Raw genomic sequence first — 16,812 nt, 5'->3', positions numbered from 1 at the left:
CTATGCATCAAAACAATACATTTTCACGTCGCCGTTCTCCAGACCACAAACAAACCGCGAATCGCCCAGTGCCACACACGTGATCGGCGCACTCGAACCGGCAAACGTGTGCATGCACTTTCCTGTTTGCAGGTCCCAAACCTTGATCAGTTTGTCGTGGGCACCACTGACAATACGGAAAGTGTCTGCTGCAATGGACCAAACACCCTCGATGTGGCCAAACTGGGTCCGGACACACTTGCCGGTCTTGAGGTCCCAGAGCTTGATGGTGTTATCCAAAGAAGCTGTTAGAAGGTGAGACGGAAGCTCTGGGTTCTGCAGAACAGAGTCCTGATCGCTCTGGGTCTGTTCTTCGGTTTGTTTTTCGGTCTCGTCGGTCAGTTTCTCATCGAAATCGGTCACGATGGCGTCCTTCAGCGAAAATGGTATCACACACTGGATCTGGCCAACGTGGCCGTTATTCTCGACTCCTCCAAACACCTTCAAACACTCGTTCGTGTTGAGGTCCCACATGCGCACTGTGGAGTCATCCGAAGCGCTGAAAAGCGTGTTGCTCTTCGGATGGATTTTCACACAGGTCACCCAGTCGGTGTGGCCACGCAGGGTGTAGCACGTGCGCGACTCGACGTGCCAAACCTTCACCGTGTTGTCTGCCGAGCCTGAAACGATCAGCTTCTCATGGAAGTCGACGCTGATCACGCCTTCCTCGTGACCCGTGTAAGTGGAGATACACTGTCCCGTTCGGTAGTTCCAGACCTTGATGGTGGAGTCCAGACCTCCTGTTATCAGTTTCTGGTCGTCGAATGCGAGCGTGCGCACGCCTCGTGTGTGGCCAGTCAGCGTGCGCAGCAGTTTTCCGGTCTCCACGTTCCAAATCTTGATGGTCTTGTCGTAAGACCCCGTCATCAGCAAATTGTTGTTGTCGTACTGGCAGCACAGAACACCGTCCATGTGACCCTCAAACCGTTTAATCTTGTATAATCCCTTTCTCCAATTGCGCTCAACGGTGTATCGCTCCGAATAAACTGCCTTCCAGGGCCGTTTCTTGTTGACCTTCTGTCTCTTGACATCTGGCTTGCAGTCGTCCAGCCTTGGCGGCAGCCGCTCCACAATGGACTCTGTAGTGTCCATGTCGTTGCTTCTGCGTCTGCGGCTGCATTCCTGTAACTTCTTGACCGCCATCAAAGGCAGCCCCCAGCCGCACTGAGGACACTTACGGTCGATGTGCTGCTCGCACATATATCTCCAGACCCTGTCGTCGTCGGCAAGCTGCTTCCATCTCGTGGAGACCTGAGCAGCATTGCAGAGACTTTGGCAGTCCAGATAACAAAGGATTTTGAGGGCTATTTCGCTCGGCAGCGTCTCGATAAAATCGATCTTGATCAGCTTGGAAACTTCCTGCGAAATGAGCGACAGTTGCGGGAAACAACACTGGCTGAGCAGCCCTTTGAGGATGAGGCTGCGGTGTTGCGTGGGGGCGGCGCTGAAAATGGACCAGACGTGGGTAATCGCCTCTTTATCGCGGCGAGGGAGCTTCTCAAGCTCGGATTGGATTTCCCGCATCTTTGTCTCGTCAGAACGACGGTCGAACCGGACTTTGGGATTGTGTCTGTAACAAAATCGTTTTTCACAGTCGTCCTGGTCTTGCAAATGGCTGGTGAGGAATGGCGTCACTATGGATTTATTAGGGGGATCTTCGGGGGTTGAATTGTCAGTCCCCTGAATTTCCTGCTGCGAAGAAGGCCCAGACGTGATGCTGTTGCTCATCACTTGCTCCAGACCGTTTGAGTCTGGACTCTTGCACACCTTCTGAAGCACACTCATGTTGTATACGGAACGAAAGAGGGTTTAAAATTTAAAAGAAAAACTGTGGCATCAGATAATGTGGTTTTTGAACCGTTTTATTTTACGTATTTATTTTCGCCATGACTCCATGATTATGTCAGCACTATCTACCACTTCTCCTCTGGGTTGGCCTTGAACTTCTCGTACTCTGCCCGGTTAAAGATGCTCAATTCCGTCTCGTTGGCAATCCCGTAGTCCACCAGCGTTTTTGTGTTGTCCTCGAGGTCCAGGATCCAGTCGTCGTCGTGTTCCATGTTGATCACCAAATTCATCGTCTTGCTGCCGTGTGCGTGGGTGTAGATCTTGAGTGTGTCGTAATTAACGCCTCTGTACGGTCTAAGGGCGCCTGTGGTGTTGATAGTGTCAATGATTGTGTCGAACAGCTGTTTAGGGGTGGTATTTTTCAGGTCGACGTGCGGGAACACGTGGTTGCGGACGTTTCTGTACGGAAACGACTTGATGATCCGCACGGTTAGCACGGAGTCGGTCACTGAGGTTAGCGTGGGGGGAAAGGGGAAGGGTGGTTGGCTACTTACGTGGGCGGGCTGTCGATGTGAGAGGCTCTTCCAAGTCAAATTCACTCATTCTAAATAATTTTTTCTCTAATTTTCTGGCACTTTTCTCAGAACATAAGGCTTGTGGTTTTCGATTTCCACTAAAGTGGCCGCGCCGGAGCTGAACTCCACCAGCCCTGTCTCAGCCACATATTGTACCCAGTGGTCCAACAACTCCTTGAGCTTGACAGGATGTGACTCGGCCAGATCGTGGATCTCGCCTGGATCCGCTGACAGATCAAACAGCTGCCATTTTCCAGGGCCATACGGCTTGGGGATGTACAGTGCCTTGTACTTGCCCTTGCGCAGAGCCTGCTGCCCAAACAGTTCCCAGCCAGTTACCGTCTCTTCGTCGTGGATCTTGTCTCCTCCCTTGAGATATGGCACCCACGATTTGCCTCTTGGCGTGAGCACTTTGCGGCCACGGTACTCCGTGCCAGGGTGCTTGACGCCTGCAAGTTCCAGCACGGTCGGCAAAATATCCATCACTGTGCAGAACTCGCCGCTCACCCCACCTGCAGGAAGGGCAAATTTTGGATATCTCACAATCAGGGGACACCGTATTCCTCCCTCGGACGCCCACATCTTGTACATGTACGATGGGGCTGTTGCGGCCTGTGCCCATTGGTCGGAGTACCACACGAAAGAGTCCTTGTTTCCCAGATTTTCGTAGGAATTGTTGTAGTGTGCGCGAATGGCGTTTTCTGTTTTTTCCATCCACAATGGCATGGCTTCTAAAAGCATGCCCTCGGCTCCATTGTCTGACATGAATAGAATGAGCGTATTGTCGTACTCGCCCGTCTTTTTCAGGTGGTCGACCACGCGCCCCACGTCCGCATCAAGAACCTCGACCATGGCAGCGTAGATCTCCATGATACGAGCCTCGATTTTTTTTTCCTCGTCGCTCAGTTCTTCCCACGGCTTATCGCGGTGAGTTTCCACCTGATGGGGTTCTATACCGTCAGGGATAATTCCCAGCTCGAGCGCGCGCTTCAATCTCTCGCGGCGCAGCACTGCCGGCCCCGAATCGTAGCGACCCTTGTATTTTTCTATCACCTCGCGTGGAGCCTGGTACGGCCAATGTGGCGCAGTGTAGGTCAAGCAACCGAGAAAAGGCCGACCAGCTCGTTTCTCGTCTTGCAAAAAGTCCAGAGCTTTGTCCGTGTACAGATGGGTGCTGTAAAAGTCCTCTGGTAAATCATAAGGATCCAGCTCCTTATCGTCCTCCACATAAAATGGCCTCATAAACCCGATAGGCTCGCCACCCTCTTTGGACTTAGGAAAATACTTGAAGTGGTTTCCGGCTCCAGGCAGAAGCGTGAAAGAACGCTCAAAACCGCGCTGGACAGGCCAGTGGGGACGGTCCAATCCGAGATGCCACTTTCCAGATATAAAAGTATAGTAGCCGGCGTCATGCAAGATTTCGGGCAACGCAGCCACTCTATCATTCAGGTAACCCTCGTAACCCGGCTTGCCCGCAAACCTCTCCGGGTAGTTTCTAGCAAACTCAGCCATCTGGCCGAGGCCGGCAAGATGGTTGTCGGTTCCTGACAGAAGCATTGATCTTGTAGGAGAACATGCCGACGCTGTGTGGAACTGCGTGAAGCGGTAGCCGTCCAGAGCCAGCTTGTGCAGGTTGGGGGTGGAAATCTCGCCTCCAAAAGGACTCAGGTCCGTGAATCCGAGGTCATCGGCGACAATGATCAGAAAGTTAGGGGCCATAATGTGCTGGTATTTTTGAAGTTCGGCCGCTTCCTTTTTTCATACACCATTTCGATCCACACTTGGGAAATCATCGCCTGTCACGTGATGCATATTTCCTTTTATTCCTTGCCATATGCCCCCAGAATTATTCCACGCCTCGACGCACGTCGGGGTTAAATCCGAATTCTATAGTCTCCTGTGCCCAGAAATAATAAAGTTATTTTGCACGGGTCGAGCCGTCAAATCTGCTGTTTTTTTATAAATATTGCTCTATTGCGCCTTCTTCATCCATACCGCGCTCTCTTAATTCCTACGAAGGATCTCTAATACCTGGATTCTCAAACATGACAACAGAACTAGCGTCTTATTCCTCGGTATACGTTTCAGCGGCTTCGGTCTTCGACTCGGCCACCTCGGTCCTGGCAACTGTCACAGCAAAGGTCAGTTCGAAGAGTTTGGCCATTATTGCTGAGCAGGCTAAAGCCACCATGTCGTACTACTCGCTCGCACAGGCTGCGGCGACTATCACGGACCCTGCAGCAGCTGCCAGTGCATCTGCCGAGGCCGCGGTTGCTTCGGCAGTTATGAAAGAACTGTTTGACCATAATTCTTTCTATGGAGGACACGCCCCTTCTTTGGGTGGAAACATTGCCCTACTAGTTGTGATGAGTATCTTTCTTGCCATGCAGGTCGTCTATGGGGCCATCTACAGAAACTGGTGGTTCTTTACTTGCTTTATCTGCGGTTTAATTCTCGAGGTCCTAGGTTATTGCGGGCGTATTTGGTCCTCGCAAAACATTATGTCCTTTGATGGTTATGTTCTCCAACTAGTCTGTCTAACACTGGCTCCCTGTTTCATCATGGCCGGAATATATTACACAATTGGTGAGATGACGATTATCATGGGCCAAATGTATTCCTTGCTCAAGCCTATGCAATATTCCCTAATTTTTATTATGTGTGACATAACTGCGCTTGTTGTGCAGGCTATTGGCGGTGGGGTTGCTTCCAATGCTCTGAGTTTGCTCGAAAGCACCCGTGGCGGTGCCGACATCATGGTTGGAGGCCTTGCCTTCCAAGTTTTTTCCATCGCACTTTTCCAGTTCTTTTGGTACATCTTTCTGTTCAGATGCTATAGAAGCTACAGAAAGCATGGAGACGACAGTTTTGACCCCCAATACGCTTCGGTCAGAAAGAGAAAAGTGTTTTTGGTCTACATTGCTTTCATTTCACTTGCAGTTATTTTCGTGTTCATTCGGTCAATCTACCGTCTAATTGAGCTTGCACAGGGCTTTGCCGGCCATTTGGCGGTGACGGAGATCTACTTTTTTATTCTAGAGGCACTTATGATGGCTATCGCTATATGCCTCATGCTTATTACATACCCAGGTGCTGTTTACGGGCGCAACACTAAGATTGAAGTCGACAAGAGCGCCAGGGGTCTATTTGAGAGCACATGGTGGTCCAACCGCTTGCAGAAGAAGGACCCTGTGGAGCCTGCAGAGCCGGTCAGAGACGAAAAAGAGAAAGCTGCAGAGCCGTTCTAAGCGATAATTGTATCTTTGCGGCGCGGCGGCTCAGGGGCGCATCGATGCTGTCATATTCTGCACTACTAATAGCACGGCTTCTGTCTTTACGAGGTCTTTCTTATCAACCGCTTACATTGTAAAGGGTAAGATCCCTGGCACCTAGAGTGCCGACATTATATATGGTTTGATTGTCCAGCAAATAAAAAAAAGCTAAAGTTAATTGTAGTGAATTTCGGATTGCAACCAGTTTTAAAATTGACACAGATTTGACTCGGCCAAGACGGGCGTCGGGCAAATTACGGCACCCTGCAAACGCGTGCTACAAGCTCCATGGAGGCCTACTGATACAATTGAGCTATACTCTATAAAGATGGGACCACCTCTGTCGCCTCGTGGTGCCGTAGCACTACGACATGTCAAGGGTTGTGTACGCGACGCGAACGCGCAGAGCGCGAAATCTGTTATAATCTGAAAAAATACTTTTTTGGGCCGTTGCGCGCCGCGCACCAAAGGAGCTGCAGCTGCAACCTCCAAGCCCAGTGCAAGCCAGACTGGCAGTCCTGAGCACCCCGAACACGACGCAAGATGGTCATAGTAAGCCGGCGCAAATTGGCGTGGGACACCAGTTGCCCTATTTTCCCCGCGAGATTACGCGTCGCCCGCCCCGAAAAAAAATTCCCGTGCCCGAATCACAGGGGTCGCGCACTCCTTTCAAGACGAAAATTTTGTGGTACATGCCCAAACAAGGGGGAACCTACATTTATAAAGAATCGATATTTCCATATTTCGAGATATCTGCCGATTCTTCTTAGTTGTCTGAAGAGCAGTGTCTAGCGTGGTCAATTACTTTTGTTTTCCAAAGTCCCCAATCGTCTTTCTTTTCGACACCACCGTTGCAACCTACACATCCAAGGGGGAAACAAAGACAAAACGACCGACTTTTGCCTCAATTCTACGCTAGTTCCAGAACAAGTTTGATATACATGCTACACAGCGCATTTAGCAATTGAACACGCATCGAATCTACATTAACGGTTTGAAACCAGATAGGTCACATTTGAAGATCGTTTTTTAAATCACTGTTCAGCAGGCCTGATCTATAAGAGGATCTTGTATCCAGAAGCCATAATCACCATCCAATATGCGACAGAGAACTTATGGCCCACCAAGAAGAACCCATGCACAACAATATCCCTCGAGACTCGAGGCAATTGAGAACCGCAGAAACAGAGTCGTGGCTAACGAGTACCTCGCAAGTATCAGTGCTCATTTGCAGACTCTGGAAAACAGCTCTCAAGCCAGTGCTGCCATGATTGACCTCCAGCCAGAGGTGAAATGGTTCATGAGACCGTACCTGGTCAACTTCATAATACAAATGCACGCGTCGCTCAAACTGAAGCCACAGACGCTATTCCTGTGCTGGAACATAATAGACAGATACTGCGCCAAACGTATCGCGTTCAAGCAGCATTACCAGCTCATCGGATGCACAGCTCTGTGGATTGCAGCCAAGTACGAAGACAAAAAGTCCAGGGTGCCTACTGTGTCTGAATTGAGTCTCATGTGCTCAAACGTCTACGACGAAAGCATGTTCAAAGAAATGGAGATCCACATTCTTAGCACGCTGGGCTGGTCGATTGGCCACACCTCGCTCGAGGACATCCTCCAGTTGTCCATCAAGTTCTGTGACCACGACGGGAAAGAAACCCTCGCCAAGCCGCTGGACCAGTACAAGTCAAACTCGCCAACCGTGAGTGCCATCTTGGCCATCAGCAGATATCTTTGTGAGCTGTCGCTGTACGAGCGCAACTACCTCAACTACAAGACGTCCATGATAGGCATTGCTGCGCACTTGATGGCCTGCTCGATGCTCAAGCTCGAGACAGGTTCCAGTTGGCTCGAGTCTGTCTATGTTCACTACCAGAACAGCAAATATCGTACCAAGTCCAAGCATCAGCTGCCGACGCCCGTGACTCCATCCAAGAGCTTCAAATATTTTTACGACGACACGAGTGATATTCAGGATGCAGACATGGATCACTTCCGGTCCACGGAAAGCATCAACAACGCATACGGTCCATTCATCAACGGATTCGAAGGACTGGAAACAATCTCTCAGCTCCGCCAGCTCTCGCTCATGCTTCTTAAATCGCTACTTAACCCTGCAGAAGTTTTGATCGAGAAGTACTCGCAACTCGGGGTGATCACAGTGATCAAAAACTTTGTCACCGAAAATCACCTTGAACATCTACAACACAGCAAGGAACTGGACGACATCGAAAACCTATCTCCAGCAACAGCAGACGAGCTCTCCAACTTGTTGCTCAACCTTGAGCATTACCCAGAGCTGACGCAGCTGCCTCGGCCACATGCTCATTTTGCGCAAATATACCATTCCCCAACTCTCAACAAGTCGACCTCATCTCCATTCAACTCGCCTTCCAAGTTCTCTTCGTTCAGTTCCGTTTCGTCGCAAACGACGTGTGATTCCTCTTACGAAGAGCTGGCTCAACGAAAGATGTATTACCAAACTGCCGGCATGCCGAGATACCCAGATTCGTCGCCGATTCTTAACACCCCTCAATAACTGCACAAATATAATGGCACATGATATTATAAAACTATAAACCGCTCACATTCTATTCTATCTTCATGTCGGTGATCACGATCGACGATTCCTCCGACTCCTTTTTCTCTGGCTGTTCTTCTTTTGTTTCTTCTTTTTCGGCCAGTTGCTCATGTTCTGAGTCGTACTCGTTCTTGAATTCTGGAGGAGAGACGGATCGAGAGCCAAACACAAACCTGTCCACAAAATTCCTACGTTTCCGCACGGGAACCGTGGGCGAGTGCACTGGAGACTGAGACGGTGATTTATACGGTGGGCCTGCACTGTATGGAGAAGCTATGAATTCCGGCTCGATGTAGGTATCTCTGGTTATAATGATGTAAACGAGCAACAGGATGATTATGCTGAGATTGAGGTAATTCAATTTCTTCTGGAAGCTGAGTGAGTCCGCGAATCTGGCAAATTTGGAGTCTGTCTCGAGAAGCAAGTGCTGGAACTTGCTATTTTGATAATTAAAGAGATTTTCGAAATTGAATGCCAGTTCGGTGTTGAGTAGCCGGAAGTTGCCGATCTGGTTCAAGATTGTTTGGTTCAGATGGTCTATGAGCGTGCCAAATCTTTTGTTTTGACGGTTTTCCAGGTTTTCGAATGCGTTCGCCAGGATTTTGGACTGTTCCTCGATGTATAGCAGAGAGAGCGTTGCGTTGGACTCCAGCAGCGAGATTCTCTTGATGATGTTCTTGTAGATTGATTCCTGTGTTCCCGTGGTTTGTGTGGTCTTCGGCCTTGTTTCTGACGGCGAGTCTCCTGCCTCACACAGCTCCTGCTGATGTTCCTTGAGAAATCTGTCCAGCCCCAAATACGGAGTGATTTTGCAATTATCGTCGTCTGTGGACCCATTCAGAGAAAAAACAATCTCGTTCAGAGACAGGTTAAAAGACGGCGTTTCGTAAAAATCGGCAGGAACCACCTCCGGCTTCTCCCTTTCTATTTCGTTCTCCTTGACCTCTTCCTTATCTTCCTCTTTTAGCTGTTCTATCATTGTCTTTCCGTGGACTTGCACAGAAGAAATCGGACAGTAAAACTCGTCACCATAGTACGAGAGGACCTCAATCTTTAAAAACTTGGCCCAGATCAATGGATTTTCCACCTTGAACATCTGCAATTTACGTATATTCTCAGCTCTGAACTCTCCCAATGACTGCCATGTAGCAGCTGGGTATCGGTCGCTCACGGAAAACCGAACGTCCTTAAACATGGACGAGAAAAACTCGTAGTTGCCCAGCAGCACCTCCTCCACCAGAATATCCTCACACAGCTCGATGATTACGTACTTGTTTTTCGCCTTGCACTCGTTCAATAAATAGGAGTCTTTGTTTTCGTTGAGGATGGCGTTGGCGCCCTTTGCCTCCGCATTCGTTTTAACAATCGTGGCCGCGCAGTCGAACGACGCAAAATTGAATCTTTCATTGTAGACCTTTCCTGTATCTTCTTTTGGTTCAGGGCCTCCAAACATTGAGATTTCGATCTCCATCTCCTCGCCGATGGAGCCTTCCAGCTCGCTGCTGGACTCCTGATCTGGTCTCTTTTTGGTGATCTGCGACTCGTCGACTTTCTTCTTCTTCCACTCTTCAAAGGTCAGGAAGTACGATTTTTCTTCGTTAGTCAGACTGGACTCGTTTGCGTCGAGCGAGTCCGTGAGGTTCTGGAGATCCAACTCCACCCTGGACTCGTTCAGGGATGCTGCTGCTGAACAATTGTCGTCTGCCAGCACAGCCGCAGAGTACAAACAAATGCTCCACCAGAGCCAGAGCATTGCAGGAAATTAGATTAATTTATTTTATTTTATTTAGTTCATTTTATTTAGTTCGCTTTATTATTTTTTCTTGTCATACATTTCTTGTTCAATTCAATGTCTCTCAAATTCTGCACTGTTTGTGCCTCGAATAACAACAGGTAAGTTGCTCTTGCCTCGAATCTAACATTCAGATCAATGGAGGCCCACAAGGTGCTGAAGGACGCCGGATATACGGTGAGATCGTACGGGACTGGAACCTCTGTGAGACTGCCAGGCCCCACGATTGACCAGCCCAATGTGTTTGAATTCGGCACGCCGTACACAAAAATCCTTGAAAAGCTCAACACACAGGACTTGAAAATACACAAAGCCAACGGAGTGTTGGACATGACTAAGCGGAACATTGGCATCAAAAAGGCCCCTGAAAGATGGCCATACTATAACCAGCCGCCTCAGCGATTGCCACCTAGCGAGTACCCTGAATTCGAAAACGAGCTGGATTTCCAGGTCGTGATAACTTGCGAGGAAAGGTGCTTTGATTCGGTGGTAGAAGATTTTTTCAGCAGGAACTACTTCGAGCCAAGCCAGACGCAACAGCCGGTGCATTGTTTCAACGTCGAGATTCGCGACGAGCACAAAAGCGCACTGGCCGGAGCACAGGCCATTCTGGATCTTGCGCGAATGCTGTCGGACGCCCACGCCAAAAGTCTAGAGGATTTCAGCGCGCCCCCGTTCGAGGACAAAATCCCAGACATCATCACCGAATGGCAGCAAAACCACCCCGTGACACCTGTTCTGTACGCCTTGTGCTACCATTAGTCATCCTGAATATTATCTATTTGTCTACAACACAACGCCCGTTCACAAACACCTTTCTCACGTTGCGGTCGTCACCGTTGAAAATCCACTTGTCGATCAGGTCCAGGAACTTTCCGCGCGACTCCTCGGGACTCAGCAAACCCCATTTCGGGTTTTGGAACTCAAACGTGTCGACCGGCGAACCCTCGCAGTCCAACTGGATTAGCTGCGCGTCGAACTTGTACCCGACTTTGAACAGCCCCAGCTTCACGTTCAAGTTCAACACCTCTGCACCACCAACCGTAGCAAGGTAGAGCACGTCGTGGGTGCTGAGCTTTTCGAAGTCGTTTTCCGACTTCATCACTAAATGGTTCGACACCAGCAGGGCGTGTTTAGCCACCTGAAGGATAGACGGCGTGAAACCTCCCGAGCAGTCTGTTCCCAGACTCACTTTGATGTTGCTATTGAGCAACCATCTGACCCTGGCCTCTCCAGACGTGATGGACGAGTTGGACGTTGGGCAATGCGACACACCACAGCCTGTCTGTGCAAGGAGGTCTTTTTCATGCTCCGACAGATGGATGCAATGGGCCAAGATCGTTTTCGGGCCCAGCAGCCCAGACTTGTAATAAATATCTGTGTACGAATCGAACCCCGGGAACAGTTCCTTGGCCACCTCTATTTCCCGTTTATTTTCCGAGAGGTGAGTCTGGCAGTGATAGTTGTGAGACTTGCGCAGCTCTCCCAACCATTTCATCAGTTTCTCTGTGCACGAGGGCGCGAAGCGTGGTGTGAGAATTGGCCGCACAAAATTGCCCGAGGGGTCTCTTTTTTCAATGTGCTCAATCACGCTCAGCTGCGAAGCCTTGCTCTCCTCGAATGTCTCGATGTAGTGGTCCGGCGAGTTTTGGTTCATGCAGACCTTTCCAATCAGCGCTCTCTGGCCGCGCATGAGCGCCAGGTCCGCTAGCAGGTTGGTTGCGTCTGCGTGGATTGTTGCGTAATACGCTGCCGCGGTCGTGCCGTTGCTGAGCGTTCTCTCGATCACCTGGCTGTAGATGCTGTTGGCCCTTGTGAGGTCTCTAAACGACGATTCCAGCGGGAAAGTGTACTTTTCGAGCCAGTCAAGCAGCGTGGAGTCGCCGAATATGCCGTTGTTTGGGAACTGGGGAGCGTGGATGTGGGTGTCAATGAAGCCGGGCACAAAGAACTTGGTTTCCGAGTCGGCAACGTCGACGAAACGCACTTCGTGCAGCTCCAGACCGGTGAATTTCAAAGTGTAGGAGGTGTAGTCGGAGCAATTTTCATTCACGAAAACTATAGTCCCGTCCTGGTCAACTCCAACGGCACAGTGCGTAAGCACCTGCAGAGCACCAAGCGACGGGGTCTGGACAAACGTCCCAAAATAGCAGGTGAATTTTATTGGGTCAAGGCAGCGCGTGGCCACCACTGGGGGAAACTGATGTTGGGTCATGATCATATGGATAACTGTCCTGGACTTATATAGTTGCCGGGCATTTTCCCCGGCGTGAAAATAACAGATAGCTGCCGCGGCCCAGAAATATATCTCCGCGGAAAATGAAATTTTTGCTAGATCGTCGCGTCGCTCTTCCTCGGCAACAGAATATGTGCTATATTTTCCCTGTAGCAAGCATGCGTCTAGCCGCGTGTACAGCCTGCCACGTGTTCTGTACCGGCACCGTCTAGCGCCGGACACAGGAAAGAGCAGTGGGCCCTGTGAATTGTGTGGCAATGCAGAACACACCGAATCTGTGCAACGTAGTGAGCCGACAGAATTGACGCGATTCGACGGCACAGCGGATCTGCAATCTCGTTTCACTGGGCACATCCACAGAAAGTCCAGGTCGACACCCAAATTATCTGTATACCCAAACGAAAAAAAAAGCTCGATGGCTGCTGCTACCATTGGCAAGTTCTGTGTTTTCTGTAGCCGGCCAAACACTATATAAACAGGCCTGAATCCCTTGTTAGCACTCCATTACACTCCTAGATCACAATGGTTGCCATCAACAAGATTTTCTGTGCTTCCCTGCTCGTTGCCGCCCCAGCTTTTGCTGCTGCCCTGCCTGAAGCCCAGGCCCAGGCTGACCTCTCCAAATACAAGGACAAGCTCGGAAAATTGAAGGAGAAATTTAAGGGCGGCGAAGACGAGGACTGCGACAGTTCCACCAAGACCACCCTGGAGACCTCGACCACGTCTGACTGTGACACTGCCACCAAGACCACCGAGATCATCACCTCCACCTCGTCCTCCGACTGTGACACTGCAACCAAGACGACTGCGTCGTCCAGCTTTGTCACTGTCAGCTCTTCCTCGGACTGCGATACTGCTACCAAGTCTCTCCTCTAAATACGTTCTCTATACGCTCTCTAGTTTTGTCTGTTTGTACGAGAGAATAGCTACCAAAAAATATTTGCTGAGTAATGGATAGAATAATCCTTCCTCAACGTCTCGTAATTTCTACCAATCAATTTTCGTCAAAAAAAAATTAACAAATACAAAGAACCATGGTCAACGTAAGTATTCACTCCATTCTGTTGCTCTAACCTCCAGTACGTCAAGAGCCTCAAACTCAAGAAGGTGCCTCACTTCGGCGGTCTCACTCCATTCTTGCTGCTCGGTTATGCCCCAAGTCTCGCTCTCTGGGGAGGTGCCACTGTTGCTGCCATCTTCACCTTCACCGAGCACTGGCCATTATTCCAGGACACTTTCTACAAGAAGCTACCAATCATGGGTAAGCTCTGGATCAAGGATGTCGACCCACAGGACTTGCCACAGTGAATAGACGAAAATATATTATACAATTTGTTTCTACCCAAAGATTACTCGTCGTCGTTATTGCAGCCCACAACACCCCAACGGACTCCAGTCACCGCGTGCAATCTGTCGAGGATGTCATGTATTGGCGTTAGCAGGCCGAACTCCTTGTTTTCGCCGTCGTAAGAGTGCAGCATCCCGATGACTCCCAGCCCGGTTTCTGGGCCTGCAGACATCAGGTTTCCAAGAATCGTGGTGAACATCGACCGTCTGCCGGCTGCAGAGGCACGCAGATTCGACAGTTTCGTCAGAATGAACGCTCCCGAGTCACCGCCTGCCGCAAACTGTTTTTTGGATCCTGCAATAACAAATTCCGACGTTCTGAGCGTTCCGTCGGACCAGTAGATCATTTTCTGGCCATTTAGACGGCCGTCCGTGTAGCCCGTAGTAGCTCCGACCTTGAACACGTCCAGCCCGGCGTGCTTGAGCGTCGAGAAATCTTTTGAGCTTTCCAAGTCGACCGTCTCCTTGACGGACAAATTGGAAAACATGAGCGACGGGTCATGTTTGTTAAGCTCCAGATCCTCTCCAAGGAAGTTGATGAACTTCTTGGAGTGGTCAGAGATCTTCACAATGGCAATATCCGAGAGTTTATCCTCTACCACCAGTCGTTCTCCCCAGATCAGTTGGCCAAATGATTGTGGTGGCAGGTTGCGCTTGACAAGCTTCTTCTTGACGCGCACCTCGCTCACCGGGTAAGTTTCGTCTAGTTGTCTAATTGCCGCGTCGTATGCCTGGTATTCTTCTGAGTGCGGCTCGTATTTTAGTCTTTCGTTGGCAAGAGCGTTTTTGTACAAATCGATCAAAACAGGCGAAGGAACAGACACATATGGGTAATTCTCACCCGCGTTGATGGTCTCGTTAAGTATCACGTGCGCGCAGGTGAGCCCAAACAGCGAGTTGGCATATTTTTGGAGCCGCGTGTTCTCGTTATTTTTCGAGATTTTGGGGTACAAATAGCCAGCGAGCGTGCCTGACAATTTGAGCGAGCTGTTGCAAGCGATGGGCATGGAAATCGGGACGTACCCTGCGTCCGGGTCGAGCGTGCGGAACGGAGCATGGAAGGTGGACGCGGCAGGCTTGATTTCGTTTTTCTGCGCGACAAAGTGCAGGTCGGCCGAGCTGGCACAGAAATAGCGAATGATTTCAGTGTGCTCGTTTGTGAGCGTCGGGAAGCCAAACACAAACGTGACAACGCTGAGGTTTTCGTTGACAAAGCCACGCAACACGGGCGCAATGAAAGAGCCGTCCTGGTCTGACAGGAGATTGTCCTTGGATTTTTTCACCAGCAGCTGCATCATGCGGCCTATTTTTTGTTCGCTCTCCAACGGCCGCGACGAGCTGCCAACTGGGAAGTTTTGCGGAGCCATCAGCGCGACATAGTTCTCCAGCTCCTGTGGCGGTTTCTGGACCGTTTTCAGCTGGACCAGAAGATCGTGTAGATTTTTAAGCACCAGGGCTTTCGAGTTGTCGTACACCTCTATCACGAGCAAATTGTCCACAAGAAAAAGAACGTTTTTGATGAGTTGCGCAAGACCAGGAGACGAGGCTGTTGAGAAGTGGTATGGGGGCAGAAATGCCAGATAGTTGAGTTTGGCAATCGCGGTGGTCGTTTGCTTGATACTTTCGCTGATTTCAATGGAAGCCTTTGTCAAATTTAGCACCGACTGCGACACCCGCATTAAAGTGTTGGAAACTGTTTGTGCCAGTGTTCGCAGCTGTTTTTCCAGCGCACCCTCCAACAAATCAATATCTTTTTCTAAGACCTGGGTTGGCAAAGTCGTATTCCGGACGGTGGCCCCCGCATCCTTGGGCCGCCGAAGCGACGCCACGGCACCGGCCTCCTCCGTTTCGTCATCGAACTCTTCCTCGTTGAGCACGCGCAGAGGCTTTCCTATGGATGTGAAAGTGGGGTGTTTCTGGGCACCGTGAGAGCTCTGCTGTGAGGAAGATCTCGTGGAGATGGTGTTTTTCGAGCTGAACAAGGAGTTTGTGTTGGAGTTGAAGGAGTACTGGAAAGTCTTTGTGTCGTCGAAGTTGAGGGACTCCGAGTCGCTGAGTTTTTTGGACGATGCCCGCGAGCCGCCGGAGTGGATGCTTGCAGCGTCGTCGTCGTCTTTGCGTCTAAATAATTTCAACGGCATACAGAGCTAAAAAAGCGTGATCCAATATTTTATACAAAATAACCATGGAAAAAAATAAAAAAATATTAATGAGTCTGATATTCAAACGACATGCCTCCTTCTTTGGCAATTTGGGAGACAGCGTCTCGAAAATAGTACCAAAACCACACAGGTTTTTTAAGGTGACCAAACCGTTTGGCTTCGAAAAGCCCCCGGTGCACCTGAGAGATCTACCACGAAAGAAATGGCTCACGAAGGAAAACCTCAATGTGCCCAAGAGAATCTGGGATTTCTACTTCGACGGGATCACAAGACGCACGCGAGTCGACAAAATCCAAAAAGAGCTTGCATACGGAGGAATGTACGATTTTCATGTGTACATGAAGACCAAGGGCAGGCTCTTTGAGGCTCCTATTTCATACTTCAAGAGAGACAAGTCGCTTTATTTCCCTAATTTCCAGGCTCGCACGCTGGGCGAGCAGAACGTCGAGCTCATGGATGTGCTCAAACAGGCCAAGGTGACGGTGCTCAAAGTCTACTCTGCCGACTCTGGCAAAGAGATGGTAGCCGATTATTTCAAGATCCCCGGCTCGGACGACAACTATCTGTCCAAGACCGGCATCGACGAATTCCACAAGGCGTTCCCACAATCCCAGATCGTGGAGCTATTGCTGAGCGAGAAATGGTCGAACCATTTCGTCCACACATACGTGACCCCACGCAAGCTCAGAGCCGAGGTCCCAAAGTCGCAGCACGACAAATTTTTGGTCGCACTCCGAGACGCGGTTCTATCGCGCGAGGACCGCGAAAAACTGCTAATGACAAACACATACGCCGGATACGTGTATCTGATCGACGACTCGTTCCGGATCCGCTGGGTCGGGTGCGGCCAGCCGGAGGAAAAAGAGGTCCAGGGGCTGTGGAAAGCGCTCAAAGGACTGGAGAGAGAGACCGGGCGCAAATTGGTCAAAACTAGATAACCGCTGCATGTAAATAAAAGACCGTAATTCCACCAACTTTTCCAGTCTATGGGCCATACATCCTCGGTATATTGCA

The 16,812-nt window shown here is 50.0% G+C and overlaps 12 protein-coding genes across 12 annotated transcripts; 6 read left to right on the top strand and 6 right to left on the bottom strand.

Annotated features, from left to right (window-relative positions):
• HPODL_00475 (E3 ubiquitin ligase complex SCF subunit sconB) lies at nucleotides 1–1,824 on the bottom strand (the record flags this gene model as incomplete). Its single annotated transcript, XM_014080427.1, has 1 exon — nucleotides 1–1,824. The coding sequence occupies one exon, from the start codon at nucleotides 1,822–1,824 to the stop codon at nucleotides 1–3; it is 1,824 nt and encodes a 607-aa protein (XP_013935902.1).
• A 128-nt stretch (nucleotides 1,825–1,952) lies between these two features.
• HPODL_05154 (uncharacterized protein) lies at nucleotides 1,953–2,415 on the bottom strand (the record flags this gene model as incomplete). Its single annotated transcript, XM_014080426.1, has 2 exons — nucleotides 1,953–2,335; nucleotides 2,382–2,415. 2 exons carry the CDS (start codon nucleotides 2,413–2,415, stop codon nucleotides 1,953–1,955), a joined length of 417 nt encoding a protein of 138 aa, XP_013935901.1.
• A 32-nt stretch (nucleotides 2,416–2,447) lies between these two features.
• HPODL_00474 (Arylsulfatase) lies at nucleotides 2,448–4,121 on the bottom strand (the record flags this gene model as incomplete). The annotated part of the gene is made up of 1 exon (XM_014080425.1): nucleotides 2,448–4,121. One exon carries the CDS (start codon nucleotides 4,119–4,121, stop codon nucleotides 2,448–2,450), a length of 1,674 nt encoding a protein of 557 aa, XP_013935900.1.
• A 326-nt stretch (nucleotides 4,122–4,447) lies between these two features.
• HPODL_00473 (uncharacterized protein) lies at nucleotides 4,448–5,650 on the top strand (the record flags this gene model as incomplete). The annotated part of the gene is made up of 1 exon (XM_014080424.1): nucleotides 4,448–5,650. The coding sequence occupies one exon, from the start codon at nucleotides 4,448–4,450 to the stop codon at nucleotides 5,648–5,650; it is 1,203 nt and encodes a 400-aa protein (XP_013935899.1).
• Nucleotides 5,651–6,773: 1,123 nt separating this feature from the next.
• On the top strand, nucleotides 6,774–8,219 carry HPODL_00472 (G1/S-specific cyclin CLN1; the record flags this gene model as incomplete). The annotated part of the gene is made up of 1 exon (XM_014080423.1): nucleotides 6,774–8,219. One exon carries the CDS (start codon nucleotides 6,774–6,776, stop codon nucleotides 8,217–8,219), a length of 1,446 nt encoding a protein of 481 aa, XP_013935898.1.
• A 52-nt stretch (nucleotides 8,220–8,271) lies between these two features.
• Nucleotides 8,272–10,014, bottom strand: HPODL_00471 (uncharacterized protein; the record flags this gene model as incomplete). The annotated part of the gene is made up of 1 exon (XM_014080422.1): nucleotides 8,272–10,014. The coding sequence occupies one exon, from the start codon at nucleotides 10,012–10,014 to the stop codon at nucleotides 8,272–8,274; it is 1,743 nt and encodes a 580-aa protein (XP_013935897.1).
• Nucleotides 10,015–10,110: 96 nt separating this feature from the next.
• Nucleotides 10,111–10,815, top strand: HPODL_00470 (Transcription/RNA-processing factor; the record flags this gene model as incomplete). The annotated part of the gene is made up of 2 exons (XM_014080421.1): nucleotides 10,111–10,154; nucleotides 10,188–10,815. 2 exons carry the CDS (start codon nucleotides 10,111–10,113, stop codon nucleotides 10,813–10,815), a joined length of 672 nt encoding a protein of 223 aa, XP_013935896.1.
• A 16-nt stretch (nucleotides 10,816–10,831) lies between these two features.
• HPODL_00469 (guanine deaminase) lies at nucleotides 10,832–12,268 on the bottom strand (the record flags this gene model as incomplete). The annotated part of the gene is made up of 1 exon (XM_014080420.1): nucleotides 10,832–12,268. One exon carries the CDS (start codon nucleotides 12,266–12,268, stop codon nucleotides 10,832–10,834), a length of 1,437 nt encoding a protein of 478 aa, XP_013935895.1.
• Nucleotides 12,269–12,811: 543 nt separating this feature from the next.
• On the top strand, nucleotides 12,812–13,165 carry HPODL_00468 (putative secreted protein; the record flags this gene model as incomplete). The annotated part of the gene is made up of 1 exon (XM_014080419.1): nucleotides 12,812–13,165. One exon carries the CDS (start codon nucleotides 12,812–12,814, stop codon nucleotides 13,163–13,165), a length of 354 nt encoding a protein of 117 aa, XP_013935894.1.
• Nucleotides 13,166–13,323: 158 nt separating this feature from the next.
• HPODL_05153 (putative membrane protein) lies at nucleotides 13,324–13,597 on the top strand (the record flags this gene model as incomplete). Its single annotated transcript, XM_014080418.1, has 2 exons — nucleotides 13,324–13,332; nucleotides 13,370–13,597. 2 exons carry the CDS (start codon nucleotides 13,324–13,326, stop codon nucleotides 13,595–13,597), a joined length of 237 nt encoding a protein of 78 aa, XP_013935893.1.
• A 41-nt stretch (nucleotides 13,598–13,638) lies between these two features.
• On the bottom strand, nucleotides 13,639–15,777 carry HPODL_00467 (uncharacterized protein; the record flags this gene model as incomplete). The annotated part of the gene is made up of 1 exon (XM_014080417.1): nucleotides 13,639–15,777. The coding sequence occupies one exon, from the start codon at nucleotides 15,775–15,777 to the stop codon at nucleotides 13,639–13,641; it is 2,139 nt and encodes a 712-aa protein (XP_013935892.1).
• A 68-nt stretch (nucleotides 15,778–15,845) lies between these two features.
• Nucleotides 15,846–16,736, top strand: HPODL_00466 (Mitochondrial ATPase complex subunit ATP10; the record flags this gene model as incomplete). The annotated part of the gene is made up of 1 exon (XM_014080416.1): nucleotides 15,846–16,736. One exon carries the CDS (start codon nucleotides 15,846–15,848, stop codon nucleotides 16,734–16,736), a length of 891 nt encoding a protein of 296 aa, XP_013935891.1.
• Between the last annotated feature and the right edge of the window lie 76 nt (nucleotides 16,737–16,812).

The sequence above is a fragment of the Ogataea parapolymorpha genome, chromosome III (assembly GCF_000187245.1).
Source record: "Ogataea parapolymorpha DL-1 chromosome III, whole genome shotgun sequence".
NCBI lineage: Eukaryota > Fungi > Ascomycota > Pichiomycetes > Pichiales > Pichiaceae > Ogataea > Ogataea parapolymorpha.
This window is presented reverse-complemented; position numbering and strand designations above follow the sequence as displayed.